At 45.8% G+C, this 26,207-nt stretch overlaps 1 protein-coding gene across 1 annotated transcript in view; it reads left to right on the plus strand.

The window, feature by feature from the left end:
- SPEF2 (sperm flagellar and cilia associated 2) overlaps positions 1–26,207 on the plus strand; it is a 1,083,747-nt gene that overhangs the window by 698,558 nt on the left and 358,982 nt on the right. Inside the window, exons 25-26 of the mRNA XM_085631001.1 lie at positions 6,456–6,612; positions 24,495–24,614. Of these exons, the coding sequence (XP_085487127.1) occupies positions 6,456–6,612; positions 24,495–24,614 (277 nt within the window). The remainder of the gene's footprint in view (positions 1–6,455; positions 6,613–24,494; positions 24,615–26,207) is intronic.

Consider the following 26,207-nt stretch of genomic DNA (forward strand, 5'->3'; position numbering starts at 1 on the left):
GAATACATAACCTTTAACAGATTTTTCTTTGCAAAGACTGCAATTCATGTAAATGGATGATATCTATCAGCAAAAATTCTAACGTTGTGATCATGAAGGATTATCTCACAACTGTGCATCTGTAGATTGGTATCGTTACTGCCAATCTGAAAAACTTTGTTTTTTACCTGCTTTTCAATCGACTTTACAATATTCGTACTCATATTACCCATTTTCTTGCATGCCCTCACCAAGTATCCTTTCTTCCCGCATCTCCTGCATGGTGAATGTTTTGGAAGGTAATTGGTGTTTTTATCTAATTGCCCTACATTTTCTCTTTAGTAACATTTAAATGCCCCATTCTCACGGTTGTGCATAGATCATGAAGCTCTGTTTTCTTTCTTTTTAACAACCTCATCCTTGCTTCTTATTTTACAAATTTGCTGACCTGGTGCCTTAATTGCTCTTACACAATACTATGTGTTGTCCTCTTTCTTCATAATATTAACAGCATCTTTTAGGTCATGGTTGTAAGTTGAAAGATTCTCGACCCCTGACCCTCCTGGTAGGTCGTTCCCCCTCCACGCAGCTCCGCCTGTGTGCCCCTGCTAAATCATACTGGTTAGTGCGCCCTTCCTCCGTTTTCCTCCGTTCCTGTGCTTCTGTGCCACTCGTTTTTTTCCCCCTCCATTTTGACCCATTTCTCTCTGCTTCCATTATGACCCATTTCTCTCTGCTTCCATTTTGACCCATTTCTCTCTGCTTCCTGTGCCATTCCTTCTCCCCCGTCCTTAGTGCCCCATTTTTTGCTCTGTGCCCCCTTTTCCCCTCTCTGTGCCCAATTTTGCTTTCTGTATCACTCGTCTCCCCACCGCTGTGCCCCCTGCGGCCCCGCCCCCTGCCCACTCGCTGCTCCCGCCTCCCGTCTCCCAGCTGCTCCTCCCTTCCACCTCCCCATATATGCCGGATGCTGCGCGGTGAGGAGAGCGACCCCTGACCCTCCTGGTAGGTCGCTCCCCCTCCACGCAGCTCCGCCTGTGTGCCCCTGCTGCCGCTGCTAAATCATACTGGTAAGTGTGCCTTCCTCCATTTTCCTCCGTTCCTGTGCTTCTGTGCCACTCGTTTTTTTCCCTCTCCATTTTGACCCATTTCTCTCTGCTTCCATTTTGACCCATTTCTCTCTGCTTCCATTTTGACCCATTTCTCTCTGCTTCCTGTGCCACACGTTCTCCCACTCCTTAGTGCCCCGTTTTTTGCTCTGTGCCCCCTTTTCGCCGCTCTGTGCCCAATTTTGCTTTCTGTATCACTCGTCTCCCCGCCGCTGTGCCCCCTGCGGCCCGCCCCCCTGCCCACTCGCTGCTCCTGCCTCCCACCTCCCAGCTGCTCCTCCCTCCCACCTCCCCATATATGCCGGACGCTGCGCGGCCGAGCTGCTGGACCGCGCCCAGCGCCAGAACCCCTGGCCCCTGCGAACGCCACGACGCCAGACTCCGATACAACGCCAGCACCCTCAGCGCACTCAACACCGGCCGAGACCGCAGCTGCTTCCAGGCCGCCCCGAATCGCACCCACGGATCTTTCTCCTGCCGCACCTGCAGCTTCATCTGCGACAGAGCCACCAAACCACCAAGGACTGGACCCAACCACCTCCGCTGCATACTCCTAAACACACGCTCTGCACGCAAACACGCCGTTGAGCTCTGGGACCTGCTCGACACCTCCACCCCAGACGTTGCCATCCTGACCGAGACTTGGTGGAACGACTCCTCTCCCGACATCGCCATAGCCCTCCGGGACGGCTACAGATCGCCCGCAGAGACCGCACCAACGGATCTGGAGGAGGAATAGCCATCGTCGACAAGTCCAGCCTCAAGGTCTGCACCGACTCAGACAACTCCCTCAACACCGCCGAACACCTGCACTTCCGGATCCACACTGACCCCAACACCACCCTCAGAGGAACACTTGTCTACAGACCTCCAGGACCCCGACCACAGTTCAGCGACTCCATCGCCGACCTCATCAGCACCCACGCACTCATCTCCATGGACTACAGCCTCTTCGGGGACCTGAACTTCCACCTCGAGGACAACAATTACGCCAACTCCGCCACCCTGATCGACAACCTCGACAACCTCAGCCTCAGACAACTCGTCAGCACTCCCATCCACGCCGCTGGCCACACGCTTGACCTCATCTTCTCCACAAGCACCCACGTCTCCTTCGACCACACCACCGAACTCCACTGGACGGATCACCGCTGCATCCATTTCACCTACAAGAAGCCCATCACGCACCACCACACCCAACAGCTGCCCCGCCGCTCCTGGAACAAAATCACCGGAGACCAGCTAGCCACCACCCTCGCCCAGAACCCACCCATCGACCCCAGCAACCCAGACGCCGCCGCCCGCAATCTCAGACAATGGATCAACGACTGCACCAACACCCTCGCCTCACTCAAGAAAACCTCCAACAGCCGCACCAGCAAGAAAGCCACCTGGTTCACCGAAGAACTCCAAAACTTCCAAACGAGCATGCCGGAAAATTGAGAAGAAATGGCTCCACGAACGAACACCGGACAGCCACGCAGCCCACAAGGACGCCACCCGCAGACATCACCATCTCATCAGATTAGCCAAGAGATCCTCCTTCAAAGCCCGCCTGGACAACAACGCACATGACAGCAAAGAGCTCTTCAGCATCGTGAAGGAACTCTCCAACCCCAGCACCAACGCCAACGACATCCCGCCATCACAAGAACTGTGCAACTCGCTCGCCACCTTCTTCCACCGCAAGATCGTCGACATCCACGACAGCTTCAACACCACCCCCCTACGAACACCACCCGCATCAACCACCTGACCTCCTGGACCAACGTCAACAACGACGAAACACGTAAGACCATGAACTCCATCCACTCGGGATCACCGTCAGACCCTTGCTCACACCACATATTCAACAAAGCAGACGCAGCCATCGCACCCCAAGTACGGAAAGTAATCAACATCTCCTTCGAGACAGCTACATTCCCGGAAACCTGGAAGCACGCGGAAATCAACGCCCTTCTCAAGAAGCCCAAGGCGGACCTCAAGGACCTCAAGAATTTCCGGCCCATCTCCCTGCTCCCGTTCCCGGCGAAGGTCATCCATAAAATTGTCAACACGCAACTGACCCACTAAGTCGAGGACAACGACATCCTAGACTCATCCCAGTCCGGATTCCGAAAGAACCACAGCACCGAGACAGCCCTCATCACCGCCACAGACGACATCAGGATCCAACTAGACAACGGCGAAACATCAGCCCTCATCCTCCTGGACCTGTCAGCCGCCTTTGACATGGACTGCCACCGCACACTAAAGACACGCCTCCAAGAAGCCGGAATCCAAGAGAAGGCCCTGGACTGGACCACATCCTTCCTCTCCGGCAGAATCCAGAGCGTCCGCCTCCCCCCTTCCGCTCTGAAGCCCCCGACATCATCTGCGGCGTACCCCAGGGCTCATCCCTCAGCCCGACGCTGTTCAACGTCTACATGGCCCCCCTCGCTCACGTCGCCCGCCAGCACAACCTCAACATAATCTCCTACGCCGACAACACCCAGCTCATCCTCTCCCTCACCAAGGACCCGCACACCGCCAAAACCAACCTCCACGAGGGAATGAAGGCCGTCACCGAATGGATGAGAGGAATCCGACTGAAGCTGAACTCGGACAAGACGGAGGTCCTCATCCTCGGATCCACCCCCTCAGCCAGGGACGACTCCTGGTGGCCGACCACGCTAGGAACAGCACCAACACCTACCGACCACACACGCAACCTAGGAATCATCCTCGACTCCTCCCTCTCCATGTCGAAACAGGTCAGCGCCATCTCCTCCTCCTGCTACAACACCCTCCGCATGCTCCACAGGATCTACAAGTGGATCCCCACCGAGACAAGAAGAACGGTGACTCAGGCCCTCGTCAGCAGCAGGTTGGACTACGGCAGCGCACTCTGCGCAGGAATCCCAGCCAAACACCTGCGACGACTGCAACGCATCCAAAACGCCTCTGCCCGACTGATCCTCATCGTCCCCCACCGCAGCCACAACACCCCCCACCTGAGAGACCTACACTGGCTCTCCGTCGACAAGAGGATCACCTTCAAGATGCTCACCCACGCTCACAAAGCACTCCACAACACCGGACCAGCCTACCTCAACAGCAGACTCAGCTTCCATACCCCCACCCGTCAGCTCCGCTCCGCCAGCCTCGCCCTCGCCGCCGTCCCCCGCATCCAATGAACGACCTCCGGCAGCAGATCCTTCTCCTTCCTCGCCACCAAAACTTGGAACACCCTCCCTACCCACCTACGACAAACCCAAGACCTGCTCACCTTCAGAAGACTCCTCAAGACCTGGCTCTTCGAGCAGTAGCGGCACCCCCCAGCCCCCTCAGCACCTTGAGACCCTCACGGGTAAGTAGCGCGCTTTATAATTACAATGATTGATTGATTGTATGCAGGGACTCATTGTGACGTCTACAAATTGGTCCTGGATTAAAGAGCTGTATTGTGCCACAAACTCACATGCGTTCCACAAACCCCTTAAAATACAATGTAGCTTTCAATTTTATTTTACCTTCGCTCTAATGAGAAATGTATGTCTCACCAAAATGCTCTACTTGCTTTTTTGAGTGTCATTTGAAACACAGCAGGTTATGCATCAGCTCTATTTCCTTCTGCTCTAACAAACTCCCATAAAATTTGGTAGATGTTTCCTGACATCTATTCTCAAATTGTGGATTCAAATGTGTTGTTTCCTTAAAGGCGGAAAAGTCTGTCCTCTTATAGCAATACGGTCGGATTCAAAAGGTATAACCATTTGGTTGCAGAACAATGTGGAGTTCCCTCACTCGTTAAAAAATGGATGAGGTTGCTTTTTCATCACGGCAGTTGCCATTATGTTGCAATGTTAGAGGTGCACTAAACCCTTCTGTTTAGCGCAGTAAGTGTAACAGATTATTAAGAAAACAGGAAGTCAGAAACATGGAAGAGGATTTGGCTGTTTGTCAGCTCGTTGATGACAATGCAAAATTAAAAGTGCAGAATTTGCAGAATATGGTATTGCTATTGAATTTAGAGAGCACAACATATTAGTACACGTTAATAGAATTTCAATGTGAATAGAATAAAGCTGAGCTCATCAATATTGAAGAACAAATGTTGTACAATGTATGTGAATCCTGGTTGAAGAATATTTACACCCCCAGGAAGTGGAAATGTCTTTGAATTAAAAAAATTAAAAATGCAGAGCATTGGAGCATGGGAGACATGCGCTCAAGCCGACAAAGCAATTTTCTGTTAGACCATAGTGTCAGAGAGCTGAAGTCTGAATGTGCTCCTGGAGCTGTGGAGGCACTACCGACAGGACCGTCGGAGCGCTGAGGGCAATGCACTCAGGATTAGGCTTGGGAAGCTTGTGACACGGCTCTGAGAAGCTCGTGTAGATGCCTTGCCCTCAGTAACATGGCTGGAGCAGCACTTGGACTGCTGAGGAAATTAATCGCTCTGAATGTTGAAGTCATCTTAGCTGAGCTGAAGCATTCTCCAAGTACGGACCCTCTGACAAAGAATAATTCCGGTTGGGAGTCAGAGTCTAGAGATATACCTAAATTTGGCTTCAGCAAGCAATATGCAGTTAGCAATCGGCATAATGAGATACACTTCAATAAGTTGCAAACCACAGTGCAAAGGCTACCAAGACTCAAAATACTCAGATATACCTACTGACAAGATAATAAACGACATAGTGACTTTGAGGCAAATGCTTTGCCTTGGATAACTTGTCCATGTTGCCAATGTTTAATCTGTTTCAAAATGAAGAGAAAACTCACAAGGAATAGGAATTCTGTTCTACTTTACTCTTCTAAGGATCATCACCAATCACCTTGTTAGCTACCTGTTTGGAATCAGTGACTGATTATTTTGGAAGAGTCAGGTAAAACTAAACAGAATAGTCTATTGTGTAAGGAGCATGGGTAGAGAAGGGGAAGATGCCAAGGGTAAAGTAGGATCGGTTAGCGATGAGAGAGGATAATACCAACAATATAAAACTTAACTATTCCATAGATACAATGTAGGGGATGTAATTGTAGGCCATTACAAAATTACATGTCACTAGTGCAAAATGGAATAAAATATCTCTTTGTTCAATGTTAACTGGGATATTCATTGTGTTTCCCCTGTTGAGCTTTATAGTTTTTTTTTTTTTGCTAATGCCCTTACCCTAACTTCTAAGTAGGATTCAGCACTGCTCAATCTTACAAATACACACGCTGCTTTTTGTCAATGTGTATGGGTCCTTGGGTAAAACGACTCCGAAGTAGAGGGCATACACTTTTCACAGCTGACACAGTGAAGTTAAACTAAACTTGATTTCTGTGAAGGAAAATTCCTATTAATGCTGAGGATATATATCTACATATTTTCCTCAGCTGGCTGGTGAAGTACAACTAAAAGAAGCAGAGGAAGAAAAAGAGCGCCAACAGATGGAAATAAAAGAAAAAGAACGTCTAAAAGCCTCCAAGACAACTTCCCGAGGGAGTGGTAAAAATGCTAAGAAAAAATCTAAATCACCTAACAAAAAGAAAGGTAAATATGGTTTTATAGTGCGTACTGCAATGCATCTAGAACAAAAACTATATGTACTGGCTCGAAAATGAAGGCTGCAGTATTAATGTAATTAGGGTGTACTGGCATCACCTTGTTTTTTTGTAGTATTTTTACGGCCAGATGTACTAAGAAACCATTTTGAGATTCCCTAATTGCGAACCCCTGTGATTCGCAATTAGGAAATCACAAAACAGCATGTACAAAAGTGTGTTGAACACTTTCTGCGAGTCCCAGAGAGTTGCAAATGACCTACCTCTACTATTAAAGAGGTAGGTCGAAATTTGCGACTCATTGGGAATCGCAAAAATCACAGGGATGGTGGCCAGCTGAGGTCATCAGACCACCCTGTCTGTGATTGCTTTTGAATAAAGCAATCTTTTTTTTTGGAAAGCAGCCCGATTTTCTTAAGGGAAAACGAGATACATTACAAAAAAAACAATGAAAAGTTTTTCTTTTTTTAAGAGCAGGGAGTGGTCCATGGAACCACTGCCTGCTCTTACAAAATGTTTTCGCATACATTCACACAGGAGACAGGGTCTCGTTGGGACCCCTTCCTGTTTGCGAATGGGTTACTACCAAACTTTAAGTTTGTGGTAACCTTGAATGTTTTGCGACTGCATTCTCGGTCGCAAAACATTCCTACATACCAGTGTGACCCGCTATTAAGAAGGGATGCCCTTAAATCTCCCCTTCCTAATAGCGACTCGCAAACCCTATTTTGCGAGTTGGTAATAGGTTACTGAATCTCAAAATTGGGTTGGTACATGCCAATAGCATCTTACCCTTCGCAAACGTCCCCGTTAAAATGCTTTCTACATCTAGCCCTAAACCCTGTACTATAGTAATGAATAGTTAAAAGTCAGAGGTTGGCTTGTTTACTTTGCCTTTGAGTCATACTGTGCCGTAGCATTACCTTAAAGTTCCTTTTCAGCAAAGTTGCAAACATTCAGTGGTAAATCTCTACATCTTTAGTAACTGCTTGTTTAAATTGAAGGGTGCTGCAAGCTTTCAATAGATCAAGGCTGGGAATGGGCATGGGCATAATAGGCTTCGGTTTATGGTAGCAAATGACTTGTCAAATCTGTATTTCTCCTGATCTGCCTCCATATCCATTGACATGAAAACATGAGAAGATAGCTGGTGAAATTCTTCAGCAGGTCACCGACTGCTGCATGATTTCACTGCTCAGATAGCAAGATACCAACCAAATCCACATTGCTCAAGTTTATTAACCTTTTTTTCCATAAGTGCTCATTCTATGTTCCCCCGGTTAAGTGAAATACAGAGCTGGAATAAACATATCTGATCAGATACGGTATAGTCGCAGTTTGGTCCCCTTAAAGAAAGAAAATCTTTGTCACTATCCTGGTACCCACTTCGGTAACCACAACCCTCACAGGGCTGTGGCGCTTTGGGTATGTGAAGAGGTGGACCTGCTGCTCCTCCTTCTTCATCTCGGGAGTGTGGCATTACTCTTTCTCCCAGCATCCTCTCGGGTCACTGGTTCCCTGTCGTCTCTCTTCCTCCTGGCATCGTCTTGGGTCACCGGCTCCTCAGTTTCTGGCATTTGCAGCAGCTTATTGGGGCAATTGTCTGCTGACATGCAATTGTAATTGTTTTGTTTACTTCCCTAATGTACCAAGGATGATTGGTGACCAAAATAAATCTGGAGGTCCAGACTTCTGGTGAGAAGAGTTCACAGCTGAAACATGTTTCTGCCCAGTATCTTCCTGTGAATTAACCGGGACCACAAGTTAACTACCCCGGAATACAGAATACCCTGCCAGACTCAGGATTACTAGTTCTTTAACCCATGTTTTCCCTGACTCTGGGGAGTTGTACCCTCCTATTTACCACCTACTCTGAAAAGAAGGCGTAAGAAACTGGGTTACTGCTTGAGGGGGAAAAAACCCTACTCAAGCAGGAACTACTGTCCTTGTCAGTGTGATGTCACAAGCAAAAACCTAAATTAACCTCCGATCATTCTTCAGGTAGCTTGGCACAGAGCAGTCAGGCTTGACTCAGAGGCAATGTGTAAAGTGTTTGTGCAGCACTTCAAACAGTAACACAGTGAAAATGCACCACAGAAGGAAAGTATTCCACACATGGTTAGAAAAATAGAGTAGTGTTTAGTAAATAAAGCAAGACCAAAACAACAAAGATCCAGTCGGTGGAACCGGGGATATGCAGGTTTAAAGATTTCAGTGAAATTAGTGCCACAAAGTGAAAACTGGGGATATCTGATTGGGCAGGACTGGGACAAAGTCACAAGTTCAGGACAACCACTATGTAGAGTGGACTGGCTACAGGGACCCACTTAGGCATGCTGAACAAGAGCACCATAAATCCTGGTTGCAGAGCATTTCGAGGTCCTCCGCCATGGATGCTTTGCCAGGCTGAGGCGAGGCATCAGTTCTGAGGTGATGCCATGTGAGGTCCTGGGTCGTCGGCAAGGATCGCATCTACTAGAGCTTGTGATGCAAAGTGTGGTGCTGAGGATGCATTGCACAACGAGTCAATGCGTCGGTTCCAAGGAGCTGTGAGGCTGTGATGCTAGAACCTGTGTCATAATGGAGGCTGCCGTCGACAAGAGATTTGTGATGAAAAGGCCTGCGTCGGGATAACTTCTCATTGGCAGCAGTTCCAATGTGGGCTGCAAGGTCAATTGGAAATCCTTGTATCAGGAGAACATTGGCAAGATGCGGTACACCGGTTCTGTTTGGGATTGTGCCAATTAGCACAGGAGATGGATAGGATGGCAGAGCACCTTCAGGCCCACTTCCAAGGGTCCAGGACTGGGGTGGCACCACTTGACAGGGTAGAACTCACCGATTGGCAGAGTTGAGGTGTTGGATTCAAGGTTGTTGGAGCCTTCTGTCCCTCAAAGTCTAGTCAGGAGGCCAGCCAACTAGCCCTTGGAGTCACTTGAGTTCCTGGGTTCAATAGTTGCAGGTCCAGTCCTTCTCACCCAGGCAAGAGGTCAGCAGGTCATCACAACAGGGCAGCAGTCCTTCAGAGTAGAAGTCCATCTAAGTGGCAGTCCATTCAGCAGCATAGCAGTCCTTCTTCCTGACAGAGTATCCACAGGTCCAGAAGTGTACTGAAGAGTTGGTGTCTGAGGTCCAATATGTATACTCAGTTCTGTCTTTGAAGTGGATGAAGCTTTTAGAGTTTTCCCTTTGAAGTCCCCAGGCATACTGCCTTTCATGTCCTGGCTCCAGACAAACTAGAGGGTATGTGCAGCCCTTTGTGTGGAGGCTGGACGCAGCCTATTCAAGTGTAAGTAAGGCTATGTCCAGCTCCTCCCTCCCATCCTGTCAGTGATGGCCCATCTAGGTACACCTAAGCTCCCTATTGTGCGTGGCTGTAAAGGAGGAATACACAAAGCCCATCTGTCAGATATATCTAGTCATGTGACCTATAGACAGGCTACATGCATTTAATGGCTAAGGTAGGAAAATGCCAACTTTATACATTTGGCATTTTCAAAATTGTAATTTAAAATCTGACTTTACCATGAGAGAGGATTTTTTTAATTGCAATTCCAAAGATATAAAACATCGACTGATCATCTGTTCCCAGTTGGAAATTACAGCTCATAGAATGTAATAGGGTAGCTCCAATGTTATCGTATAGAAGATGTCGGTCTTCTAAAAACACATTGAAGAGTTTTTCACTACCAAGACATGTAAACCCGAAAAGTAAATGGCCTACTTTCGACATATAATGCACCCTGCCCTCTGCGCTGTCCAGTTCCTACCCTAGAAATGGCTTAAATGTATTAAAAATAGAGGTTTAGGCCTGGTAGAAGGTTTATTTTGCCAGGTCAAAATGGCATTTTAAAACTGCACACAAAGGCTGCAATGGCAGGCCTGAGACATGTTTGAAACACTACTTAAGTGTAAGGCACAATAAGCACTGCAGGCTCACTAGCAGCATTTAATGAATAGGCCCTGGGTACATGTAGTACCACTTTACTATGGACTTATGAGTAAATTAAATATGTCCTGTTTTGTGGAGTGAGCACACGCACCTTATCACTGGTTAGCAGTGGTAAAGTGCACCGAGTCCTAAGGCAGGGAAAAACAAGGTCAGCAAAAATGGAGGAGGAAGAGAAAAAGTTTAGGGGAAGACAGTGGTCATATATACAAGATGATCTTTTTTGACAAAAATATAGTAAAATCGCCAGAAATAGGAAGTTTTTCTGTAGGTTAGTAGGGACTTGGGACTGAGAGGAGATTCGCCTTAGTCCTCCTATAGGATATGTGAGTTGCTTATCATTCTTGCATAGATCGTCTACTTGAATGATGGAGCGAGTGCAGCAAAAGCTATGCAGAATGTTACTTGCTAAGGGTGCCTCGAACACCATGAAATAGTTGCTAGTTTTTAATGAATTCTGGGATACAGTTGGAAAGTTGAGTATTGGTAGGGGTAAGTATACACCTGCCACCAGTAATAAGTCCACTAACATGGTATAGGTTCCAGTAAAGGCCTCAATAAATGAGTCCCTCACTCAACCCTTGGTAGCTGTAACTGAGCAGTCTGGCCTAACTTAGAAGACAGGAATGTAAAGCATTTAAAAACACCAATACATCAAATAAGTAAGGCACAACACACAATAGAAATCCCACGCCAATTTATAAACATAGTAAATATTTTAATGAACAAATAGACACCAAAATGACAAAAATGCAATGTAGGGAACCAGAGATATGAACTTTTAAAGATTAACCACTTTATAGTGCTTAAAAACCCATAGCGCCACTCTGGAACATCTGGTCGTGCTTAACTGGGACAAAGTCAAAGTTTCAGGTTGACCGCAATGGAGCCCTGGTCGGATATACTAAGCGGGAGGCCCGGGTCAAAATTTTACTTTCACACTTTAAAAACTTTTCTGGAGCTTTTTCTCCTGATGGCCCTTGCTGCTTTTCACTAGGACGGGTCCGTTGAAGGTTCGCCGGCTTAACTTTCAGGGAGCTCCTGGGCAAATCCTGGAAGTTGGAGCTCCGGAGCTTTTCAGCAGGATGAACCTGAAATCCTGGCCCTGTCGCTGTTGAAGGGGGTCCCTTTGACTCTCTTAGTCGGGTCAATCAACTTTTGAAGCTTTTTCCCAAAAGTTCTCCAAACTTCAGGAGATGGTTCCTGAAGTACTCCTTGTAGGTTCAAAGTGTCCAAAACACAAATACAATTTGTCTCTGGAAGCTCTAGACCACAATTCCCACCATGCACCTGGCTAAATCCTTTAAAGTCCACTGGGCGCACTGCAGGAATGGGACTCTGACTGGAGATGATGCATATGAGCTCAGTTAATTTGTAGCTACAAAGAGTCCACTCTTTAATCTTTCTTGAAGCAATTCACAGTCCCCAGGGCTGTAGTACCAAATTGTGCAGCAGTTGCAGTCATTCAGAGTGCAGGCCTGTGGGTGCAAATTTAGATTCTTCTTTTCCTTGTAGTTTCTGGCAACAGAACTGAGAGGCTATGTACCTCTCACATATTTATTTTCAACTTCTGGGCATCAAGAGGAGGGCACCCCTGACAAATGTGATGCAGATGCCAGCAAGGCGCATGACCACTTCCTCCAAAGTGGGGCATCTTCTTGTCCCAGAAAGCACTATTCTTAAAACATCCATGATGGCTGAAATTTCAGAAGAGCAGTAAGAGCTAACTAAGCCATCTCCCAGTGTGGCTCATTTCCATAGCTATCCTCCCAACATCTGCAAATTCCTTCCTTAAGCCTGCTATGTGGCTGGGGCACAGGGGACGAGGGTAGGTAGGCCTGGAATTCCTGCCTGTCCTTTCCTCCTTTGAAGCCTCATTCTTTATCACCGCTTCCCCTGCTCTGTCATTCCTGTGTAGCTGTCGAGCTCTATCCAGCAGATAGCCTCTTCCCTGGATAGCCTCTTATCATCTGATCGAGGCAGCCTGGCTAATCCTGTTAGCACTGACCAATGAGGAAAGACTGCAGGAAGGCTGGATTTTGCCTTACAGGCAAGAAAGTCTTATAACTTCTTTTCTGTACAAGTTATGATAAATTCACAAAGGCGGTCTATTGGATTCATCAATACCATTATTCTAAGACTGAATGATATTTCATTCTCTTCCTAGCAATAATTATGAGTGCGTAAAATATTACAATGTTAACCTATGAGTTAAGTGTCTGTAATGGGGAAAACGTAAAATGGGCAGATTTCCCTCACCTGGGTTTACAAAACAAATATTATAACTCCCTCATTATAGTTACATGGCCCCTGCTTCTGGGACACCTAGAGGAGTCCTTGGGGGGGGGGGGGGGCTACCTAATATGTAAAAATAATGTAGATTATCATTTCTAAAGTGCCCGTAACACCAAAGACGAGTTTGCACTGAATTTACTTTATAAAGCAGAGTTGCAGAGCAAGGCTGCTCTTAAAATGACATCACACACTCAGCAGTGCACACATGCAAGTGCAAACAAAGCTGCATGCCTCTAAACGCCCATGCCCTGTTATATACTAGGGTCTTATAGGTAGTTTCAATTCCCCTGCCCTATTATCTTCTAGGGGATTAAAGAGTAGGTCACGCCAATTGTAAGAATTCACTTTTAAAGGCAGTCTGCAAAGCAAGGCTGCATTTAAAACGACAGACAGCCACTCAGCAGTACACACTTGCAAAGTGCATGAAATCTGCTAAACCTCCATGCCCTATTATCTACTAGGGGATTATAAGGAAATGAATCCCCCTTACCTTATTACCTAATAGGGACTTGTCGGGTCTGTGCAGCCAATTGTAAGTGTACACTAATACATAGTGTACCCTATACATGTGTTGTGTTTTAAACATAGCACTGGCCTGTGCCTGTAAGCATAGCCCGGGGCACATTCAGAGTCAGTATCAACCACCAGTATCATTCAGCTAAAAATAGGGGTGAACATGGCAAATGGATGGCTTGCTAATAGATACCATCTTTGGATTTACATTGTCTAGCTTGTTTGTTATCGAACTATTGTTTACCATTTGCATTAAATCCAGGAAAACATGTACTTGTAGCTGGTGGCTAGTTCTAAGTTTTCAGCCCTTCAAGAAATGTGCCACAACCAAGACAATTCGTTTTTGCTATAGCTGCTACCAATTTAACAGGTGAAAGGCTGGGGTGAACTAGTGAAGATATAAACCTGCAAATTTAAGGTGTATGCCGATGTCAGCAGCCGCCGATTAATCCACTAACCTCACTTGCCAGCTGACTGACCCTTCAAAATAGCATGCTTGTGTGGTAGGCTTGTTGGTCACATGTATGGGGTGGACAAGAAGAGCTTCAGTGTGTTTGTTTTGCCACAAAATGAAGATTGCCATGATGTACATCATGACGGTCCCTAGTTCTTCTTCTATGTGGGATCAAGAAAGTTCTGCAGGAACCAAAGACATTGCAAGATGTGTGAGCTTCTACTGATCAGTATATTTCACTGTGTGTTTGTACAGAGTTCTGAACCACTTTTGTTTGTAGATGTAAACATAAAATGTTATCCATTAAGGAGACCTTTATGAACATGCTTTGCTAGTTTTCTAATGTGTCTCAAGCTTGAATTTTTGAAGATAACATTCTCTTATCAAATTACTTGGTAGCACATGGTTGTTTTTTTTCTGCCTAGCTTGAGTTCTGCCATAAACATTTGAACCGAAATCTCTTTCAATACAAAAAACAAAACATGAGAACAGTTTTGTAAAAAAGTATTCCCAATTTATTTTTTAATAAATATTGGAAAATCAGTAGAACATAACTACTTTTTTGCCAAAATGTATTGATGATTATGATTTGTCTGAAGTTTTAATTGTAGATAAAATGTCTTAAAATCCTTATCAAGTAGCTAATTACAATGCAAGCAAGTAAAGTGTTGTAAATATTGTTTCAAGTTAAACTATGAAATATTTTATGATATTTTTAAAATCTGTATTTACTAAAAATAATTTTATTTTTAGTTTGTAATAAAAGTTTGAATTGCTTATTTGTTTAGTTTTGCTAAAGGTAGAACTAGTGATTTAACATTTCTAAAAAAAAATAGAATTTCTTAAACAGTTTTAGGATTTTAGAGAATACTAAAGTTCTACCTGAAAAAAATTGTACAATAAGTTATTTTGAAAAATATAATAAAATCACCAAATGTTTGGAAACCAAAATAGGCAAAGACGTAATAAAATTGCAAATTTCTACTTCAAGAAAATCACTAAAACCCAATATAACATTTTAGAAATGTATCTCTGATATAATTATTTGTCTAACCCAACAAATTAGTGAAACAGTGATTCAGAATACCACAAATGAAAGCCATAGGAATTTCTCCACCTCCCCCCCCCCACCCATTAATCATTCAGCCAGTGTAATTTTTGAGGGATGGAGAAGTATGCAAGTCGTTTATCTCACTTGATTGTGAGACATTTACTTCTCTCATGGTTTTCTCGGAGGAATTCATGCATGGGTCAAACACAACCTAGGATTATAAACTGGATTGTGCCACCAGCGTCAATTACAGTCTCCCAAAGTAGCAGCTGTGCCACCAAGGAACAGTTCAGAGCATGACAGTCATGTTTACTGTTGGCCTAAAAAAGACAGAAACAGACTGTGGCTTCTTGTTGATATCTCCACTGAAACCAGCTTGAAATGTTTTGCCTTATGTTTAAATGCCTTATACGTCGGCAAGAAATCATCCATATTGTGCTGCAATTCTAAAAAAGAATTATGGAATAGCCTAGATTTTAAGACAGCCCTTCACATTCAAAAAGTCCCCTCTTTCCCCCACCATCTTAAAAAAATCTCTGAAATCCCTCCTATTTACAGAGTCAGTACCAGCACCATGAATAACATGACACCAGCTACACAGCAAACCCCAGCAGATGACCGGCAGACCTTGCTTTAAAATGATTGTGTTGATACTGAAACAGGTACCTAGTCCACTAGTACATGGAGGTACATGATGTCTGTACTTCAGAAGTAAGGGACAAGTTATATTACTTGGACATGTGGCCAGAGAGAGTGTATTTAATTCAACACATTCTACCACCATCAAAAGTCGTCCGGGTCAGTGTCATCAGTGCTATCCACGGAGCCCCCCATTCCATGACAGTAGCCTAGTAACGGCGTGCGCCTGTTTGAAAAAGCATTCAGAGACCAGGAACAGACAGTTCTGAAGTGCATACATGAATTTAGTTAGGTATATCATTTTGTATAGGATTTTTGTATAGGGCTTAATGGCCCAGTAGGGCTATAGGTAGCCTACTCCAGTGGTTCACATCTCGCTTCTATTTGTCTAGGATTGTGACAAGGTTAGAATCAAAGAAAAGATACTTATTCCTTTTGACTTGGATCCCCAGATATTTCAACCATTTCTCCTCCGGTTGTATTGGACATCTCCAACCCTCTTGCAGTTACCATCCCGGTGGAAGGAAGAGGCATGGTTTTCTCCAGTTGATGCATAGTTCAGAAAACCAACCGAAGGCTGTAAAGATCTCCAGGTTCCTATTGGTCCTCCAGTTCTGCGTGGTAGAAGAGCACATCGTCTGCATACAGCTCGACCATGTCTTCCCAGTCGAGGGTCCCAGCGCAGTCCCCTGAGAAGTGCATCTCCCGCATCCAGTTAGCCAGTGGTTCCAGTGCTATCACAAAAAGGATGGTGAAGAGGGGGCATCCCTGTCTGGTCCCTCTCCCCAGTGCAAACTCGCCTGACAGCATGCCATTGACCCTCACTCTCGCAGTGGGACGGGTGTGGAGAAGTCGCACTCACCCACGGAAGGAGCGACCAAAACCCACGTGCTCTAAGAGTGTCATTATGACGTGCCATTCGAGAGAGTCAAACAACTTAACGGCATCCAGCGCCAGGATTGTGATGGACTCTCATATATTGCCCTTGCGGGTTAGGCTGTCAAATAAGTGCCATAGATTATGCTTGGTGGATCTGTAGGGCATACATCCGTATTGATTCAGTGCTAAAATCATGTGGATTACCTGCAACAGTCGGGTCGCTAATACCTTTTCAAGTATTTTCATCTCTATGTTAAGAAGCAAGATGGGCCTGTGCAAAGAGCAGGACTCAGGGGGTTTCCCTAGTTTGTGGATTGGACAATGTGTGGCTGTCAAAGGTTGCGGGGGAGTTCCCCTACTGATAGGGCCTCATGAAACATATCCTGTATCTGTTTAACAGTTGACATCAAACACAGTTAAATAACTCAGGGGGTGGCCCATTTGGGCCTGGTGTCTTTTCAAATTTCAATTGGGTCAGGGCATCGTTTATCTCACCCTCCTGGATTTCTCCCTGAAGGGACCTAGTCGCCTCTCCATTCAATTGTGAGACAGGAAAATCTTTGAGAAACCGGTCCAAGTCGTGTGCCAACCCCTGGTCCATTCTCGAGGAGCATGCGTCTTTTCGCAAGTCAGCAAAAACGTAATCTATTTCAACCACCGTTGTTGCTTTGTGGCTTTCACCGTGTGGATTTCATGGATCCTCCTCCGCCTCTCCTCTCGATCAATCAATCAGGATTTGTAGAGTACGGCTTCATCATGTTGCATGTGCTCCTATTGTTTGAATATCCAGGTCTTGAGGTCCTTCCTGAACTGCTGGAGCAAGGGTGAGTCTCTGGAGTGCAGAGGGAGGTTGTTCCAGGCCTTGGCTGCCTGGTGGGAGAAGGAGCATCCTCCACTGTTCATCTGGCGGATGTTTCGGGTGGCTGCTAGGCAGAGGTATTCAGAGAGGTTCCTGGTAGGTTGGTGGAAATTCAATCGATTGTTGAGGTAGGCCGGTCCTCCATTGTGTAGTGCCTTGTAAGCATGGGTGAGCAGCTTGAACTGGCATCTCTTCGCGGCTGGTAGCCAGTGGAGTTTCCTGGGGTGATGTGCGTCCATCTGAGGAGGTCGAGGATGGGGCTGGCTGCTCTGTTTTAGATAGTTTGGATTTTCATCATTAGTTGGGCAGTGATTCTTATGTAGAGGGGGTTTCTGTAGTCTAGACTGCTGGTGATGAGGGCTTGCGTGACTTTTCGCCTGGTGCGGTGGTAGCCATCTGAAGACCTTCCTGAGCATTCGGAGGGTGAGCAAGCAAGCAGAAGAGATGGTTCTGACCTGTTTCTTCATGGATAGTTGGCAATTAAGAATGATGCCAAGGTTGCTGGCATGTTCAGTGGCCTTCAGGGTTGGACCCAGCTCAGTAGGCCAAAAATTGTTTTTCCAGAGGCTATCCTTTCCTGTAGATGTACTTCTCTCTTGTCAGTGTTCGGTTTGAGACCGTTGCTGTTCATCCAGGCAGTCACGTCTTTCAGGTATCTTTGGAACTTGTCCTTGGTGGTCGTTGGGTCATTGGTCAGGGAGAGGATGAGTTGGGTGTAGTCGGCATAGGAGATGATGTTGAGTCCATGGCTCTTGACAATGTTGGCCAGGGGTTGTCATGTATACATTGAAGAGGGTAGGGTTAAGCGATGAGGCTAGAGGTACACTGTAGCTGATGTTTTTAGGGAGCAAGGAGTAGGGAGGGAGGGTGACCTTCTCTGTTCTTCCTGTGAGGTAGGATGTGATCCACTTGAGGGATGTTCCTTGGATTCTAATCTGGTGTAGTCTGTTGATAAGTATGTGGGGGGATACGGTGTTGAAAGCTTCTGTGAGGTCAAGGAGGAAGAGGGCTGCCGTTTCTCTGATGAGAAAACCATGGCAATAACTTTCCTGCATTGTTCCCCACCTCATACAGTTTGTGCTGTTTAGATCGGTAAAGTGCCTGCACCTCCTTTTGTAGTAGGTCACAGTATTCTTTTCTATTCGGGAGGCTAAGTGGTTGCTGGGCTTAATGGGCCTCCCAGATTTCCAGTTTTGCCTCCAGCCCCACTCCTTGTCTGTCCCTATCTTTCCTTTTCCCATTTACATGAACCATAAGCGGACCCCTTAGCACCACTTTATTCGGTTCTTATAGGCTGGCCCTAGAGGGCACGGACCTTTATTATCCTGAAAGTATAATTCTGATGCCTCCTAGTCAAACCTTTTGGTGCACTAGTCCATCAACACCCAGGGGTCCAGTCTCCAGCCTGTGACCGTGTGGGGCAGGGGGTGGGCTGTACCAACTGTAGGCTCAGAGGCGTATGATCCCAAATGCCTCTGGGTTAATATTTTACCTCATAACAGTGCCCCATGAGGCTTTTCGGGACTAGACAGTAGTCAGGGTGTGATATCAATTGCATTACATTAGCTGCAAATGGATATTGTCGCATCGCCGGATGCAGCACCTGCCAGGGGTCCGCCAGGCCCATAGCTGTCAGAAATTAGGCCTGTCGGGTATCTTCTCTGAGGGACCCACCACCTTTGGACCCTCTGTCGAGTGAAGCATGTAGGGTCAGGTTCAAGTCTCCACCCACTGCCAGCAGTGCCTCCGGGACCTTTGTGATCCATTCAGCCACACACTAGAGGCTCGGCATTTGCAGGCCCAGAGGAAGGTGCTATGAGCCTACGTAAAGTTCCTCCCTTTGCCATGTGCCACCCACTGCTCCTCAGCACCCCTATGATTCCACCCAGGTTTGCGTCACCAGATTTGGTAGTGATTTACATGCCAGAAGACATGTACCCCAATAGCCCGTGGTGAAGCTTGAGTGAGCCAGGAGAGTGCACACCTGCCCTCACCCAGAAAATTGCAGTTATTGCGTAGTAGGTGAGTTTCTCGCAGCATAGCAAGGTCCGGGGCACACCTTGCTAGATATTTCATTGCTTTTCCTCTCTTCAGTTTACTCCCTAATCCATTAAGGTTCTATGAAAGGATCATGAGGGACCTGCGAAAGTCAGTGTGTTGTGACCATATTGGTATGGGGTGTAATGGGCCTGGAGACCTGCCTTCTGGGGTATCCAACGATTGCCTGTGCATATGTTCTCTTTCCAACTTGCCCCTGAAGTTCCCCCCTGCCACCCCACCCTTCTGCCCCTTCGTGAGGCAAGTTACAAACTACTCGCCTCCCAAATGCCTGAGGTACCTGTTGCCTCCCTTTAACATTTTGTGGCTAAATTAAGGATAGAAACCCAATATTTACAACAGATACATGTGTAGAGGACTGGACCCGCAGGCCTGACATTCAGCTTATGTCCCTTGATTGGTCACTTTAGAGATCCCCTGCATCTGCCACCCCAGTTCGGGGGGCTTCAAATAACTTTGTCTACTGTCATTAGTGTTACTATCGATGGGACAAGGGCCTAGCCTCCTCGCCTGAGTCATCATCGCTGCCCCCCGAGTCAGTGGAGACTCTATGGGTTGTTGAACATTTGGTGGCCGCCATCCACGGATTGCCTTCTTTCACTTCTTGTATCACCCTCAACCACTCCTGCCGCACCTGCTTTTTGGTGGGGGGGTTAATCGTTTCTTTATTTGTGTCGTCTGCTTCGAACTATGCTGGTGCTATATCTCGGGGGCTGTCTGTTGGGCACCTGTGGCATCGTATAGCCCCTCCATTCAAACCATTCCCAGACTTCCTGTGGGGTGGTTAACAAATGGGATGTATCAGAGACAGTGATGCCAAATTTGGTGGGAAATAGTAGGGTGTATTTCAAGTTGAGGCCCTGAAGGTGCCGTTTAACCAGTAAAAAATTCTCTCTTTGATTTTGTATGGCCGTAGTATGATCTGGGTATATCTTCACCAGGCCTCCTTTGATCTCCATTGGGCTATGCAACCACGCCACCTGCAGAATGTGGTCTCGGTCTCTATACTTGAGCAGTCTGAATATCATTGGCCACGGGGGCCCCTGGAGGTGAGGCTCTCCCTAGTACCCTATGGCCCGCTCCACTGTGTACCTTTTGGAGGCCTGTCCACCCAGTACTGTCTCAGGCAGCCATTGCTCAAGGAATAATTCAGTCCTTGGTCCTTTACTTTTTTTCAGGGATGCCAATTATGTGCACATTATTCCACCTGAAGCAAACTTCTGCATCCTCCAAGCGATCAGTCAGGTGCTGAATGGCCTTTTGCAGTTGCCTGATCTTGGATGTCCCATCTTTTACCAGCAGCGTGACCTCAGCCAAGGAGTTCTCTGCCCCAGTAACCCTGGGAGCCAGATTCATATGCTCAGATTGTAACAGGGCCATGTCCAAGACCACTGTCTCAAATTTGTGCTCTGGTGCCACTTTTGCTGACTCATTTCAGAGTCCTGTGCGAAGGCTGACCACGATGCTCTTAGGCTCTTGGGCTGCACCATTGTCTCTCCTGTCCCACCACTCCTCACTATATCGCACCAGCTCACCATGCTTTCAGTAGCCCTAGCCACCCGGGTCAGAAGGGGAGACTGGAGCCCTTAAGGAGGCTCCGCCTCGATGGATCCACCTGTTCACTGCAGGCACCTTTTCTAGGGTATGCGTGGGCGAGACATCAGTTGGGTGGAGGAGCCCCAAGGCATACTCTGGCATCAGCGCCCTTGGTGCTCTTCCTACCAGGCCCAGTCAACAGTGTCCGCTCTGCTTGTCTGAGGACATATGCCAGGGGCTTCGTGCCCGAGACCAGGGGGGTGCACTGCTGCAGGCCATAAGGGGTGTCTGCTGGGGAGCTGCCGCACCACCTCTGACACCCTACGCATTGTAGGGCACTCTTGCCTCTCGCTGCCCAATGCCAGTGATGTCTTGGCCAATCACCAACCTCAGCCTGGGCTCCAACTGCAGCTCCTAGCCGTACCCTGCAGGGGCAGGCCCAGTCTGCTGGCAGCCCTCAGTTCTCTGGACCCCACACCAGGTCATGCCGGCCTCTTCTGCCTTTGGCTCTGCCTCTGTACGCTGGCCTCCGCTACTCCTGGGCTGTTCTGCGCATCCCTGAACCTCTTACACAGCAATATGCTCGGCAGCCTCCAGTAGGCCCTACTCGGTGTCAGAGCATCCTTCACTTTTGATTCCGCCTGCCGACTGGAATCCCCATCTCTAGGTTCAGGGTCTCTTTCTGGTGCCTATATGTGCTTAGCTCCCACCTCACTCCCGATTCACACCAGGAGCATCTCAGGAATGGTGCCTGCGGGTCCATTGGCCGTGGAGCTCACAGGAGAGCGGCCACCACCATTGCTGTCATGGCCACACCTCTCATTTCACCCCATTCTTCTCTCCGTCTGGTCTGGTGCAACCAGCATATTTCCCTCTTACCTTGTCATGTTTTCTTTAAAACATTACTTACGTACTGCCTTATCTGACTCATTCCCTTCTTTGTTATTACAAATTGTTTGGCTTTCCCGTACTCTCTTGTAATGCAGTCCTCTTTCGCTTGCTGATGTTGCTCCTACAACAATAGTTTTCTTACTGCATATAAGTTAACAATTATATATATCTGTTTCTGATATGTGCTCCCTTACCCCTCTTTTCACTGGCATATACTCTTTTTAGGTTTTGTCCGCTTGCACTGTGCTTGTGAAATCTCTTGTATTTTTGTATTTAATATATCTGAAAAGGTGGCTCTGAACAGTTCCTTTTGCCGAATTACTGTGTTAATTCACTTTTTGGGAAACTTTTTTTTTTAACTTTCCCTGGCTCCACGCATTTATGATTATGATACTTCTACTAAAGCTGTTCACACTGTTTAAGATGCATTCACTGTCAAGATAAGATCTCTTCACACAGAAAAGGAAGACATCAGATTTTTCAACCTAATCAACTTGTCATTATGATCGAATTCTAAATGTTATATTAAACATTCATGTTAAATATAAAGTTAATATACAAGAGCTGAGCTATATTTTACTACTAATCAGACAGCCACAAGTGCAGTTACCTTGCAGACAACAGGGTCATAATTTGAATGGTGCAGTAGCACCAGACCCAAACGGTGTCACAACTCCTCTAAACACCTAATATTGCTATATTTTACATATAAACAGGCAGTCACAAGTGCAGTTATCTAGAAAGTGCTTGGGTCATAATTTCAATAGCGCAGCAGGTGCAGTGAGCCCGGGACCAAACGCTCCAGGCTCCCCACTAAACACCTATTATTGCTATATTTTTACAACTAAACAGGCAGTCACAAGTGCTGTTATCTTTCAAGCACTAAGGTCATGATTGTATGGTACAATGTGGCTAGTTTTATAGTAGTGGGGGTGAGGCTCAGACGGCGCCGTGGAATCTAGGTATACCATTGAGAGTGATCTGACGGTTAAATCTGATGGTGCTTTTAACATTTTTTTTCATCCTTTACTGCTCCAAATTGACAGTATTTATGGAATGTTGTCTTTTAACTTATATTCCGCCTACAGCTGAATGAGTACCTGATTTATTTTACTGTATGACTTTTAATTATTGTATCTATTATGGTTTTAAAATAACTGAATAAAGAGTTTTTGATGATAAACTGTGACGTTCATGACAGTTATCAAATATACGAACAGGAGAGATAAAGTCAAGTATTACAATCTAAACTGCTGCCATTTTGCGACACTGACATTTGAAAGCAAGATTCAACCTGGTGCGTTCGTTTCAAGAAGGAGATGACGCACTACAACGTTTGTGGTGCATGCATTTATGGCGTCGTCCCTCTTTGTCACGCAGCCTTCTCTAGCAGTTAATACTGACCATCTGAAAACCCACACTCATTAACGTCTGAATTACAAACATTGTGGTGGGCCACACATGACTGCTTTATACGGAAGGACAGCTTAAACCTATCGCTGTTCGTAAGGAGTAATTGAGCACATGCATCAAGCAAAGGAATTGCGATTCCTTAATAGCGATTATTAAGGAATCGCTATTAAGGACTCGCAATTCCTTATACATGGAAGAATCGCAAACTAAATTGCGATTCCTACATATTCCCGAATAGCGTTTGCGATTCGCTATTAGGGAATGCCTTCCCATTCATTCCTATGGGCCTAGAGCACTATAGGAATGAATGGGACAGCATTCGCAAATTGCGATTGCTATTTAGGTAATCGCAAATTGTGAATGCAATTTCAAGGATGCTAGGGAGCAAAAGGCCACCATGATGCACCCCCAAAAATGGTGTGTGTGCACATGATGCGCACAGATATGCCCTAGGGAGCAGTATATGCACCACATCGCACTGAGAAAAATGCAATTTTGTGCATTTTTCAAAGGATTTGCATATTAACATCAACTTGAAGTTGATGTTAATTTGTGATTCCTTAATGCAAAGTCGTATTCTGAGAATGCGTCTTGCATTGCATATAGGTAATTGCAAATTTCGATTCCCCAACTGCATTCGCAAAATAGGTAATCGCAAAAATAGCGATTACCTATTTTGCAAATGAATTTTGGGTTGATGCTTCGGAAATGGCTATTTACCGGTCGCAAACGGCCCGATTCTGCGAATCGGCCCGTTTGTGATCGGTAAATAGCTTGATACATGTGCCCCAATGTTTCTCGGCAAGTTGTAAGCAATAAGGAAGGTGTCAGCCCTGACTCATTTGGAGAAGTAATAATCGGATGTTCTAAAACTTTGACCGCAATGTACAGTTTTAACCCTGGATTCTGGGTTTTCTGGATGCCGAAATACAGATTATTTTGTTGTAATGTTATTGCTACTACCTTTTCTGCGTTTGTGCCAGTAGTGTGTTATCATTAGCCTTGTGCAGATGACCTAGTAACCTTTCATGGCTTTCCACGATACAATCTACCACAATTTAATTATGCGGATTTACTATATTGCATAATGTCTGGGGCTTTTACTATTGCGAATGGCATTTTCCTACTTCCCGCACACATTTACACTAATTACCATTTTTTATTTATAATTCCTTTTATGATGGCTTTTTGCTTATACATCGTGCAACAGTAAGATAACTAATAGCCATGGCCATGACAAAAGTACATTTAAAAGACATTGATTCTTGCCAGCAAATGCGTGCATACTTACTTTTTTAAATATTTACCTTTTATTTCTGTTTTCTTGTCACAAGATCGCTCACCAGAACCGCCTGCTCCTGTAGCTACACCAGAAGAAAGTTTTGCAAATCAAAAGAAACAAGAATTACAAAACAGGATCCAACAGGAATACATTGCTGCTCTTGAATTTGAGGGTTAGTTACAGTTGTTAAAGACATTAGCAACAGAGCAAAATATGCATATCGATTTCAAATGTTCTGGTTTATTCATTTTACCTGCTATTCATAGGACTATCTTATTCGAGAATTGTTATGGTTAATTGATTATGTGATAATCCACAAAGTAATTATGAAATGGCGTGATGCTCCATGTTTGTGTTATTTAATGAAGGATCACATCTGTAGCTTTGTCTGATTTGGTGGCACTCAGAGCTTGTGTGACCGGTTACCATTTCCGATATATTGCAGGTGTGAGCTTGTATGTATGATTGCCTACGTCAAATTTCATCTGATCATGTGTATGTAGTTGGTCGAGTGCATAGTTGTAGTGTGGCTTATGCTGTGTGGTCTCCTTATGAAATTGCGGCCAAGCCTAGGCTTGCATGCTTGGTTGCCTAGTCTGATTTGGTGCAAGGTCAAGCTGTCTGCTCCGTGGACGTGGTGGAATGGTCTGAACGAGTGAGCAGCATCAAAGCTCAAGCATATTCACCACTCTGCGCTCAGTCAAAGTTTGGAGCCTGCCAAAGTGTGAAATAAATAAAGAATAAACCAGACTTCTAGGAGAATATTTGGGGTCGTAAAGGTTTCTTCAGTTCAAGAAAATGTCTGAGTTTCCTTATTAACATCAGTCGAAAGTGCAAAAGTGTAGTGGTCTGAATGGAGAAAATGGCACCATACATATGGCGTTTCTTGATGCTAGGGATTAGAAGTAATCGAGCCATCTTAGATCTGTGGTTCCTTTCTGATAATTTCAGAGGTTTTGTCAGAAGAAAAAGACATCTATGTTGTTAATTTCCTGATGCAAAATGTAGTTTATAGAATTGATGAAATGTGGTTCCAAGATTCGAGATGGAAAAGTAACCTGGCCATGGGAAGGAGCTGCTAGAGCTGACAAGGTCTAGGCATGAGATGCCAAGTAGATGCTGTTGGCAGGAAGAGAATGATTTCCTGGATCCACTGAGTAAACTCCAAGAAAGGCAAAATGTTTTAGCATCCAGAGTGACATGATGGCTTTTTGGCTTAAGGGGCTAATTTAAGCTTGGCATCCATGATAGCACCAGAGTGGGTAATCTTGCTGTCTCAAACTGAGGCATTATCACATTTTTCGGGTCATTGGGCAAATGTCTGTATGGTTGACCAGCCCTCTCAAGTGAGGATTTCTGTTTTGCTGTCTTGAGTTTAAGAGGGCTGCCATCCCTTCATTGTGTAGACTGCCAGCAGGCATGGGAAAAGGGCACAGTGAGCATAATCAGCCTATGTTTCAAATCTCAGACAGATCTGTGTGAAAGAGTGATCAAAGCTATGATGAGATCCAGTGCTAGAACTTGCACCCTTGGCTTTGTTTCCACTGACATTTTGCCTTCAGAAGTCCTGTTGTTGCTGACTTCGTTTTTTTGCTGGCTTTAGGACTCTGCACACTCTGCCACTGCTAACTAGTGCTAAAGTCAATGTGCACTCTGCTTGAAACATGGTAAGTCTGGCTTATCCACAATTGCCATATTTAATGTACCTATTTGTCCCACGTAAAGTGCACTACATGTTCCTAGGGCCTGTAAATAAATGCTGCTA

The sequence above is a fragment of the Triturus cristatus genome, chromosome 2_1 (assembly GCF_964204655.1).
Source record: "Triturus cristatus chromosome 2_1, aTriCri1.1, whole genome shotgun sequence".
NCBI classification, from domain to species: Eukaryota; Metazoa; Chordata; class Amphibia; order Caudata; family Salamandridae; genus Triturus; species Triturus cristatus.